This window comes from Trematomus bernacchii, unplaced genomic scaffold, assembly GCF_902827165.1.
Source record: "Trematomus bernacchii unplaced genomic scaffold, fTreBer1.1, whole genome shotgun sequence".
NCBI lineage: Eukaryota > Metazoa > Chordata > Actinopteri > Perciformes > Nototheniidae > Trematomus > Trematomus bernacchii.
This window is the reverse complement of record NW_022987615.1, coordinates 80,961-93,637: the sequence shown is the minus strand read 5'-3', so window position 1 is coordinate 93,637 and position 12,677 is coordinate 80,961. Positions and strand designations below refer to the sequence as shown.

At 40.2% G+C, this 12,677-nt stretch overlaps 1 protein-coding gene and 1 long non-coding RNA gene across 2 annotated transcripts; both read left to right on the top strand.

The window, feature by feature from the left end:
* Positions 1-2,903: 2,903 nt before the first annotated feature.
* On the top strand, positions 2,904-7,451 carry LOC117483854 (protein NLRC3-like; the record flags this gene model as incomplete). Its single annotated transcript, XM_034132185.1, has 3 exons — positions 2,904-4,606; positions 5,416-5,598; positions 7,328-7,451. Coding segments are annotated over 3 exons (2,010 nt in total), but the record flags the coding sequence as incomplete, so codon positions are not given.
* A 30-nt stretch (positions 7,452-7,481) lies between these two features.
* On the top strand, positions 7,482-12,148 carry LOC117483844. Its single transcript, XR_004556043.1, has 4 exons — positions 7,482-7,498; positions 9,227-9,397; positions 9,833-9,876; positions 11,563-12,148. It is a non-coding gene; the product is annotated as an uncharacterized LOC117483844 (long non-coding RNA).
* The last annotated feature ends 529 nt before the right edge of the window (positions 12,149-12,677 follow it).

Genomic DNA, 12,677 nt, shown 5'->3' with positions numbered 1-12,677 from the left:
TGGTTTTAGTCCGGATGCTGCGGTACCGCCTGCCAGACGGCAGCAGACAGAACAGTTTGTGGCTGGGGTGATGGGGGTCTTTTATAATCCTGAAGGCTTTCTTTAAGGTTAACCTGGTATTTTTACTCCACTACATTTATTTTAGTTACTTTACAGATTTGGATTAATGATGTGAAATATAAACAACCCTTAAATCAGACTTTAGTTACACCTGAGTAAAATTCAGTGAAGGTGATTCTCAAGTGCCAACATCAGGCGAGATATTTGGTAGTGGGTGCTTGAGAAGACTAAATATTTATCTGCAGATCCCTATAAAGTATATTCATTACTCGTTATTCTCTACTAATAGTTAATTAAAAACTGTATATAATGGCTATTTTGCACATCCCTTTCAAGATTTTCTAAGGTTTATTGACATATCATATACACAACTACGGTGTAGTTATGCAATGAATGAAAAACTTGGGTCACAGGTTCCTCAACAGTGCATTACAAGACATCTATCGATATCTGTGTACCTCCACCATTAAACATATTCTGCACATTTCTTATACTATCTACATACATCTTATAAGAGTATAATTAATATGTATAATATCAGTTAAAATAAGTGCTTCAACATAGTTAACATTGCAGGAAAGTTGATTGTCAAGTTCCAAAACAAACCATGCAATATATTAGACGTTAAGTACTTTGTCAGGCTTAATATCTGTAGATACCCCCAAAGCTTTTTTCTTATTTAAAAGAAGACCTTAACCTAAAGTATTCTTTCATGTTTAAATAAAGCCTTATTAGTTTGTCTGTTTTGCACATCCTCCTATCAGGCACTAAACTGTTTAATTGTAGAGATCACTTACAGTATCTTCTTGATATTTTCTATTCTATATTATTTATATCATTGACCTTCCACTTTCCCACTATATTAAGAGTATGTACTCTTAATATTTAAATGTTTTCATCAAATATAACACATTCAAAAGTGCTTTACAAAAATGAAAGACATTAAGAAAAAGGCATTTTAAAACAGTCAATAAAAAGCAACCCAATCTACCTGCATTGCATTACTCTAAACGTGTAATAACGTGCTTTAACCAGTAGGAGGTGCGGGTTAAAAAGCTGTCAAGTTTACAGTGTTAACAAAATGAAATATACTGCTGTTTCTGGTTTAGTTTACGACGGATATATTCTGTTATTGTTTTGATATTTGTAACACAAAAGCGATGTAAAAAACCCACAGCAACACAGAAAAGATGGTCTTAACATGACCCAGCGGTCTAGTAGTTCATAAAAAACAATAATATCAAAACAAATTATTACTACTAACTTTATTGTGAAATTAAAAGAGAACGGTAAAAGAATAGTTTCCGGTCTATTCTGAGGCCCGATCTCTGTAGATAAATAAAGAACTACGACAGATGTGTAATGTTTAATGCAGCCAAACCATTCATTACAATGCATTCATGTGATGACTTTCAAAGAGTAAAGCAAGCACTGCTGAATAAAGTATGATTTGATCTTTTACGAAACGTTTTTTTCATTGGAATGCAGTTGGAGGTCAACCAATCACAGAGCTTGAGGCAAAGCGGAACAATAGCTGAGGATTCTGGGTAGTGTAGTGTCTTCGGCCATCCTAAACTCTGAACGAATATTTGTTTCTCCGAATCGAAAGGGGAAAATACAAAAGCATTGTACACAATTTAAACCAATCAATGTTGTGTAATTAACAAGGATAATCTGGTGTTTTTGAGTAGATGAGTAGTGCAGATATCACTGTAAAATCAATCGACAGTAAGGAGAATACTTACTTCCGGGTGTAAAATCCTCCGTTATCCAATGGGAATGGACGCTCAGCTCTTTGGGTCCGTAATACAATAAAGGGGACTTGATCAAATAGGAATATAATTATCTTTTAAATAACGTTAACTAAAGGGAACAATCTATTTGACACAGCTGAAGCTCTGGCCTTCCTTAAAAACTAACTCATTTAATAAAAATCACAGTTGTATTACACACAATGCACTGTTTTTTGAGAACAAACATTGGTGAATAATGAACCATAATACATTCTGACGAAAAATAAAAATTATTATGAATAAAAATAAAATAAAAGAAGCCTCTCGTGAGTTACTACAAGCTATAAAGTAGATTTTAAAAACGTTTTATAGAATAAAAGCTCACTGCTGGACGTTGTAGAAATGAGTGTGTGCACCACGACAAAGGAGCCTCATTCACTTTACATTGGGGTTGTTTGCGTGGTGCAGACACGTAAATGTAGCAAAGTTCGTGACTCCACCATGCACTGCTGTTAAGGAGTCGTGGTGGAGTCACGCATTCTGGTGAGACCAGGTTGTGTTCTTGTGTTGGTGGATAAAGCAGACTGCTCCGTGTTTGGTGTTGCTGTGCCGCTGTGCCGCTGTCACGTCTGTTCCCTGATCTCTGCGTCACCGACCGATTTGATATTAAAGTGACAGAAAAAAAAACGTTATAGTAAAGCCGCGGCCGGAAAATCAGGAAGCAACGTTACTATGCTATAATCGATTATCTTCCGTCACTGCATCGATACCGAATCGTCCACGTCCGCATCGCAATGCATCGTTGAAACGATTATTTTCAACACCCCAAGAACACATGCAGCGTTTTATTCCTCTTCCTGGTTAATTTGTTTTTGAACAGGTATACTGTTGTAGAGCATAGACAGTACGCTGTTTATAAAACATTTAAACTCAGTCTCTTTTTGTTGTTTTATTGTTATAATTAGATTCTCAGAGCATTTCCCTCATTCTCTCGTGTTTCCTTCTCTTCCAGCAGATAGTGGTCTGCAGGAGGTTTTAGATGAACATAGGCTCAGTCTGAGGAGGAGATGTGAACGTGTGACTGAAGGAACTGATCAAAGTGAAACCCTCCTCAACAGGATCTTCACTGAGCTCTACATCACACAAGGCCAGAGTGAAGAGGTTAATACCCAACATGAGGTGAGGCAGCTGGAGACAGCTTCCAAGAAGAAGCCCCTCCATGACACTCCAATCAAGTGCCAGGACATCTTTAAAGCCTTACCTGACCAACAGACTCTCATCAGAGCGGTCCTGACCAACGGAGTGGCTGGAGTTGGAAAAACCTTCTCAGTGCAGAAGTTCACTCTGGACTGGGCCGAGGGTTTGGGAAACCAAGATGTCAGTCTGGTGATCCCGCTCTCCTTCAGGGAGCTGAACCTGATCAAAGGTGAGCAGTACAGTCTTCTCAGGCTGCTCCATGTTTTCCATCCAACCTTACAGAAGGTCACAGCAGAGCAGCTGGCTGTCTGCAAAGTGCTGCTCATCTTTGACGGCCTGGATGAAAGCAGACTTTCTCTGGACTTCAGAAACAATGAGGTTGTGTCTGATGTCTCACAGCAGTCCTCAGTCAACGTGCTGCTGACAAACCTCATCAGGGGGAAGCTGCTTCCCTCGGCTCTCGTCTGGATAACTTCCAGACCTGCAGCGGCCAATCAGATCCCTCCTGAGTGTGTGGACAGGGTAACAGAAGTACGAGGCTTCACTGACGCCCAGAAGGAGGAGTACTTCAGGAGGAGATGGAGTGATGAAGACCTGTCCAGCAGAATCATCTCTCACATCAAGAGCTCCAGGAGCCTCCACATCATGTGTCTGATCCCAGTCTTCTGCTGGATCACTGCTGCAGTTCTGGACCACATGTTGACTACAGACCAGAGAGGAGAGCTGCCCCAGACCCTCACTGACATGTACTCACACTTCCTGCTGGTCCAGACCAAGAGGAAGAAGCAGAAGTATGAAGAGGGACATGAGACGAGTCCACAGCAGCTGACGGAGGCTGACAGGGAGCTTCTTCTGAAGCTGGGGAGGCTGGCGTTTGAACATCTGGAGAAAGGAGACATCATGTTCTACCAAGAAGACCTGCAGCGCTGTGGTCTTGATGTCACCGAGGCCTTGGTGCACTCAGGAGTTTGTACACAGATCTTCAAAAGAGAGAGAGTGATCTTTGAGAAAACAGTCTACTGCTTTGTTCATCTGAGCATTCAGGAGTTTCTGGCTGCAGTCTACATGTTGCACTGTTACACCAACAGAGACACAGAGGTACTGAAGGACTTCCTGCAGAGAGACTATAACAACATCAGAGATCAGGATTACCCATCCCTGGATGACTTCCTGAAGGGAGCCATGGAGAAATCCCTCCAAAGTAAAAATGGCCACCTGGACCTGTTTGTCCGCTTTCTCCACGGCCTCTCTCTGGAGTCCAACCAGAGACTGTTAGGAGGCCTGCTGGGTCGCACAGACAACAGACCAGAAACCATCCAGAGAGCCATCAGCAACCTGAAGGAGATGAGCAGTGATTCCTCTCCTGACAGGAGCATCAACATCTTCCACTGTCTGATAGAGATGAAGGACCACTCAGTACATCAGGAGATCACAGAGTTCCTGAAGTCAGAGAACAGATCAGAGAAGAGACTCTCTGAGATCCACTGCTCTGCTCTGGCCTACATGCTGCAGATGTCAGAGGAGGTTCTGGATGAGTTGGACCTGGATCAGTACAACACATCAGATGAGGGACGACGGAGACTGATTCCAGCTGTGAGGAACTGCAGGAAGGCCAAGTAAGTCCAGATGTGATTAACTTTATAAACTAATGTGGATCAGGAGTTTAATTATTCAAACAAACACTATAACATTTCTGCTGTTTAAATACTGAGAGAGCAAAATAAAACCAACACTGTTCTTCTATTTATTTATAATAATAGTTAAACTGAAGCGTTTCTCTCTTCATATTGAGTGATGGAGGCGACATGTCAAACACATGAAGGACTCTAGAGGTTTCTCAGCATGTGATCACACCACACAGCAGGACTTACAGTTATCACAGAAACATGTTATTATTACTTTCTAGTAGTTTCTTTATCATTAAACACGTTTTTATCACAATGTGTTAGAGTTTAAAATCAGATCTATATCATTTCCCACCAATAACAGAGTTATGTCTTAATGCTGATATACTGGGAACATCTGATGGTATCAAGTTGAACATATTGAAACTTTATTGGTTTGTTAATTGTGTTTGTGTGCGCAATAAATGTTCAGCTGCTCAGAGAAGCCAAAGCATCCTTCATCCATCATTCACATCCACATATTAACTAACATTTAAATATGTACATCTCTAATATTGTCAAGTGATTCATTTAATTTCTGTTTCTTTTGGTAACAGTCAGTGACAGCAGGAGCACAGACATGTGATCAGATCACACTGACAACTCATTACACTCTATTATCATATATTATTATATATTATATTAAATGGACTAACAGCAAATGTCTATCAGAACATGTCAAATCTTTTTTCATCAAATGCTTGATGTTAATATAATGTTTCCTCTTTTTAACACATGTTGTAATATATGTTTTATTATAGACTTACTGGCTGGGGACACTATGGACTCTCAGAGACTCACTGTGAAGTCGTGGCCTCAGCTCTGAAGTCTGACCCCTCCCATCTGAGAGATCTGGACCTGAGTGGCAACCATCTGAAGGATTCAGAAGTGGAGCTGCTGAGTTCTGGACTAAAGAGTCCAAACTGCAGACTGGAGGCTCTCAGGTCAGTTCACTGACTGCAGTTCATATTGATCTGTTTGTGTTAAGGATTTTCTGAATTTGAACAAATACAATGTTGCTGCCCTTTTTATAGACTTATCCAAGGCATTTGATACTGTGGACCATGGCATTCTAGGCCAGAAGTTATCTTATATAGGCCTGTCTGACCAAGCTGTTGGTTGGTTTGCAAACTATCTTTCGAATCGCAAGCAATGTGTAAAATTCAGCGGTCTCTCCGCAAGCTTTCTTAATTTAACCAGAGGTGTTCCTCAAGGTTTGGTCTTGGGACCGACCCTTTTTACTATTTATATAAATGATGTGGGTCAAAGTATTGATGCCTCTGTACATCTATATGCAGATGATGCTGTTGTGTACTGTTGTGCTAGCACTGTTGCCCTTGCATTTGAACGTCTGCAGTCTGCTTTTGACACTTTTCAGTCACATCTGTTCCACCTTAGGTTGGTGTTAAATTCAGACAAGACAAAAGTCATGTTGTTTTCCAATAAGAAAAGGTTACCAACTGTTCTTCCCTGCATCATGTCTGCACAGCATAACCCCATTGAAGCTGTTAACACCTACAGATACTTAGGCATTACTATAGATGAAAATCTCTGTTTCAAACCACATATTGACAATCTCTTAAGGAAATTGAAATTAAAACTGGGATTCTTTTTTAGAAATAAGGCTTGCTTCTCCACAAGTGCGAGGAAACGGCTTGTAGCTGCCACATTTTTGCCGCTCTTGGACTACGGGGATGTTTTGTACATGAACGCCTCAGCTCACTCACTTCATCTGCTGGACGCTGTCTACCATGGGGCTCTGAGGTTCATAACCAACTGTAAACCCCTCACACACCATTGCACGCTGTACTCTTTAGTCAACTGGACATCATTATCAATGCGCAGATCACTGCACTGGTACAAACTCATCTATACCGCTATGCTTGGACTGCTGCCCCTCTACATATCCACTTACATATCACACAAACAGTACAGCTATAGCCTACGATCTCAACATTACATCACTCTGTCCGTCCCCTCAGTACGCACGGTGCTTGGGAAAAAAGCCATATCATACTCTGCCCCCTCGACCTGGAACACACTTCAGCAGGAACTTAAGCTGACCAGTTTGATACCCATCACAGATTTTAAACTAATTTAAAAAAAGCTGGAGAAATCATCTGTGGGTGTTTGCACCTGCAATATCTGAATACTTTATATGGATTTCAATGACTACTTTTTTACGATGTTGTATTTTATTGTTGCCTCTGTGTTTAGTGTCCTGTCTGTCTGTAACTTTGTGTGGTAGTGTTACCACTGACAGGTCTCTCTTGCAAATGAGACCTTGTGTCTCAATGAGATTTTACACCTGTATAAATAAAGGCTAAATAAAAAAAAAATGTTATTTTTATTTGTTCCATTTTTGCTAATGACTGAATATTGATCAGAGTAACAGAGAGAAGGTGAATGTGTGAGGGAGAGAGTTTGAGCTTCCACAGACTCACTCTGTGCTCCATGAGTCAGTGGAGATGCTGTCAGTACTGATGAGCTGTGAGGGAGATGAAGGAGTTGTTCAACATCTGATCAAAGTTAAAGTTCCAGATTATCAGTGGATTGTTTCTGCATCATCTCTGACATTAAAACCCTGTTTCACTCTGAACAGATTATTAAACCTGGAGTTATTTCAAACAGGAACATTGTTTTCTAAAGTTACATCATGTTTTCTTTATTCAGACTGGAGCACTGCAGTTTGTCAGAGATCAGCTGTTCTGCTCTGGTCTCAGCTCTGAAGTCCAACATCCATCTGAGAGATCTGGACCTGAGTCACAACAACTATCTGAAGGATTCAGGAGTGGAGCTGAGAGATCTTCTGGAGAGTCCAGACTGCAGACTGGAGACTCTCAGGTCAGTTCACTGACTCTCTGTTACTGCTGGAGATCTCACATGTTCACTTTGTAATTGAACCTCATTTATATTCATTAATAACTTACATCCATAAAGTTGTAAATATTCTTTTATTCATATTTCATTTTTAAGAGTAAGAAGAAAGAACTGCAGACATACATGTTGACTCTTTCTTAAAGTAACTGTAATAGATGTTAGTTGTAAAAAGTAAATCTATGTATTTAATATTTAGTAAACGTTAACGTCTGAATAAAGGTCATCTGAAGTCATTTTAGTTTGACATTGTGATGGGAATTTATTCATCAAATGTGGAGAGAGAATCAAACCACTCAGCTGTCTTTGTCGTATTTTATTTCTTGAAGAAAGTTCAGTCAGTCACACAGAGAGCATACAGTCTGCAGAGAGGAAGACGAAGAGTAGAGTTTGGGTTGCATATTTAAACACAGAAGCCTCGTCTCAATACCCCTCCTCGACTCCTCTTTTCCCCTCCTCCGGGACTTGACCCGGAAATCGATCAAGACACGCCATTTTGAAGGACGTTTTTTTGAGGGGTGAGGGAGGAGGGGTGCGGGAGGAGACCAAAGGGAGGATACACGAGAGCAGACTACGCGGAAATGTTTTCACTACTCGCGTATAAAAGCCCCGCCCCCACCTTCACAGCTGGTCGATTTCAAGAGAGGAAAACGGAGAACTGGAAGAATGAGTGGAAAAGCGTCACATAAATGTATAAGTGCTCACAGCTCCGTGGGAATTATTATGTGCAATTCATTTCTTAAGGTTATACTAACAATTTAAGTCATGTTTAATGATCTTGAACGTCACTAAAACATAGCTATTAAGAAAGCTATTTCATAAATGGCTAGATCTTGATAAATAACAATTATTTGTTTTGTTTTGTGTTAAAATATTGAGTAGTTACATTTTTTAAAATGCAGTCCTGAATGTCGGGATCTACAGGACACACATGTTCAGAGTAAAGGCTTTCACATTACTATAATTATAATTTTATTGAAATGTACATTTGACACCAAAACGTAACACAAAAGCAGGACCAACCATCATACATTGAATTCCTTGACTAACAAGAGAAAGATTCATCATTTAAATAAATATTTAACAACAAATGGGCCGGTTCTAAAGGTTATTCAGTTAAGCCCGATGAGAGGGGAGACAGCTGTGCACATGTCATCATTAACAGACGTCGTTTAAGAGTGACGTTTGAGTGAACGAGGACATCCCAATTAATACCTGAGGACTCCTCTGTCCTCGCGTCTCCTCCTCGTGTCTCTCGCTCGCATCTTACGGAGGCGGAGCTAAGACGCAAGGAAGGGACGCGAGTGAGGGAAAGGAGGAGTCGAGGAGGGGTATTGAGATGAGTCTCGAGAGAGAGAGGAGAAAGGGAGGGGGGAAGCTTGGTGATGATGAAGGAGCATTCTGGGAGTTAGGGAGGCCGTATCAGGAAGTTCTCAGTTCACCTGAGGTGAAGGTCATACTGTTGGTGCACATAGAGAGTCACTAACAACACTGCAACACATCTTCTTCATAAGGACTTTCCCCAAGCTTAGCTAAGAAGAGTGAGAAGTAGTAAATATAGATAAACATTAGCAAATAAGAATCACACAATGATATTATTAAAGTAAGTAAGTGAGTATAATTGTTGTTGTTGTTGAGTAACATCTGATTGGATTATAAACTGATTTTTATCCTCATCATGTTTTCTTTATTCAGACTGAGGAACTGCAGGTTGTCAGAGATCAGCTGTTCTGCTCTGGCCTCAGCTCTGAAGTCCAACATCCATCTGAGACATCTGGACCTGAGAGGAAACGCTCTGCAGGATTCAGGAGAGAAGCTGCTGAGAGATCTTCTGAAGAGTCCAGACTGCAGACTGGAGACCCTCAGGTCAGTAAGGGGTCTCTGCTGGTTCAGCAGTATTGTATGAAACACAGGGAGGTGTTTCTCTCATTGGGGAATCACAACAGATCAGTGATGTTACCCACTGACTGCAGGCTCTTTCATTCTTCCATCAACTATAGAAGGCCAGCTGAAAATGCAAAGCCACATTTAGTAAGTAATCAACTTTCCACCAGACATATGGGATTTGACAGAAGAGTGGAAAAGGTAGTCTGTTTTTGATGGGATGTTTTTAGCTCCTTGACTAATGACTGTTACTTCCTGTAATGCAGCTGAGAGCTGTGGCAGTCAGTCGTAGTGTTTGCAGAGAAGATATGATGGGATGTAAAGCATGAGATCAGTCAGGACTCTGAAGCTGACTCAAAGAACAAACACTTATTTTAAACTGGATCCATAACTGTTGGATTGTGTTCATCCCTACAGGATCAGATATGATGAGACGATCAGAGCCAAGATCCAGAAGAACTGTGAGTACTGAATATCCTCCATTCATCAAGATATGAAACTCTTTCATGGAGCATGTCCTCAGAGGAAAACAACACTCTTGTTTTTCTCTCTTCATCATTTTGGCTCTTTCTCTTCACAAGAACTGTCTATCAAAACAGTGACGCGTTCACTGACACTCTGTAAAATGTAAATAAACTCTGAAGAATAAAACACATGAAAACATCAACATTATAACCAGTTACAGTATTATCATCAGAATATACTTGAGTAGAAGTACTCAGATCTTGCACTTAAAGTGGACCTATCATGCTATATTTGAATAATATAGTGTAGGACCATACCTATATAAGGCATATTTATACTTTTTTTTTTTCAAAATACCAAACAGATCATGCATTTTAGCCATGCCTCATTTCGCTCAATTTGACAATTTCTAGCTCTGTGTTTGTAAGGGCAGATTCTGCGAGAACAGCACCATCTACAGGCCTGGCATATGTACTACAACGTCTCCAGCGCTTTCGAACGGCAATGGCCGTGGCGGTCTCCTCCTGATTGGTGGAGTTGGCCCAATAGCCGTAGCGCCACCGTCCTGACGTCAGGACAGTGTTCAAATCTGGATCAGTTTTTATCAGATCCGTTGCAGCCCCTTTTTTTGAGATTTGGGTATGGAGGAAAATAGAGAGGGTTGTGTTTTCTGACACTTGGTGAGTTCCCTGGAACACCGGGGACACATATTCATGTATAAAAGACGTACAAAAGTGCATTTTGCATGATAGGTCCCCTTTAAGTACTCAGATCTTGTATTTGAGTAAAAGTAGAAGTACTCAGATCTTGTGCTTGAGTAAAAGTAGAAGTACTCAGATCTTGTGCTTGAGTAAAAGTAGAAGTACTCAGGTCTTGTACTTGAGTAAAAGTACAAGTTCTCAGATCTTGTGCTTGAGTAAAAGTAGAAGTACTCATATCTTGTACTTAAGTAAAAGTAGAAGTACTCAGAGTGTAGGAATACTCTGTTACAGTAAAAGTCCTGCATTCAAAATTGTACTCACGTAAAAGTAGAAAAGTATTATCCTCAAAATATAGTGAAAGTAGCGACAGTAAAAGTAGTCGTTGTGGAGATTGGTCCATTTCAGAATAATATATATGATATGTTTTATAATGATTGATCATTAAAGTGTTCTCAAAGCTGGTAAAGGTGCAGCTAGTTTGAATGACTTTGTATACTGCAGGGTAGCTTGTGGATTTACTCCAGGTGGAACTAAAGTCTGATTTAACACTTGATTATATTTCATCATTCACATCACATCATTCATCCACATCTGTAAAGTAACTAAAGGTATTAAATACATGTAGTGGAGTAAAAGTACACCATTTACCTCTGAACTGTAGAGGAGTAGAAGTGCAAAGTAGCATAAAATGGAAATACTCAGGTAAAGTACAAGTACCTCAAAGTTGTACTTAAGTACAGTGCTTGAGTAAATGTACTTAGTTCCTCTCCTGGTCTGTAAAGCTCTCCCAACATATGCAGGTTAGCATCCGGCAGCTTCTATGTGCTGGGGACCCGTACTGTACATTTCTCTCATCACACTTTGGGCTCCTCAACATGTGTGGGTTCCCAGCAGGACTCTCTGAGCTGCAGACACATTCTTTCTGTGACTTTGTTCCAGATATTTGGAGCATAATAACTGAAGCTGTTTCTCCATGTTCAGGAACTCCCATCCCCCGAGTCCTGCGGCAGGAAGCGCTCCTTCTCTCCAAGAACTCCTGGACCCTGCAAGCTGGTCCAGAACCAGAGTCCCAGTGAGGAGTCCAGCCAGTCCACCTCTCAGAGTTAAACTAAACTACAACATTATTAAAGATCATGTTTAAAGTTAAAAAAGGATGCTTTCAGACTGAATCCAGAAGTTTCTCAAGCTGCAGTCAAAGCAGGTCATTTGAGGAATATATAAAACAATTATAAAACTGTAATAATAATTACTCTGAATACTTTCTTTGGACATTTTATTTAAACGACATTTTAAACAAATATTTTTAAATGTTTCTGACTTTCTATCGGAGTGCTTTTCTTATGAATTAACGACTTAAATCTTGTTTTCTTTCTTGTGTATTTCATAATCCTACAGGATATTATATATTTTTTCACGTAACTTTAAGACTAAATATTATTTTCTTCCATAAATATCCCACTTCTTGTACTTATATCCTGATTGATGAGTCAGCAGTAAAGCAGCCAGGCGTTAACGGTCAGCTGGCATGTGTATCTGTTCATTGGCTCATATGTGTAGCATGTTTAATGGCAGTGTGTTGAAAATGGCTGACAGGTGAATATGTCAGATCTCTGTGTGTTACTCAGAGAACCGTGTGCAGTGTTTTATAAAGTGCAGAGTTGAATTGCAGATTGTGTGCAGAGCTGAAAATGTGTTTAGAGTTCTGTTTGATTTGATCCAGCCAGTTCTACCACAGCAAAGCATAAGGGCTCAGAGCTTGGACCTATTGTGTTCACATTATATACGCTTCCTTAGGCGATAAGGAATCACTCGGGACATTTTCATTGTTATGCGGATGATACTCAATTATACACAATGTAGACAAAAGTATTGGACCACCTACACATTAGAGAGATACCGCAGGTCCTTCCTTCCTGCAGCGGTCAGACTATATAACCACCACGACCCCTAGTAGACCCCCCACACAATAACACAGACTATAACACCCCTTGCTGTTAAATACCAACTATGTGCAAGATGTGCAATATACAATATATATATATATGCCGTTAAAAACTGTGTATTTTGTAAAACGTGTAACTTTTTTTAAATTATAA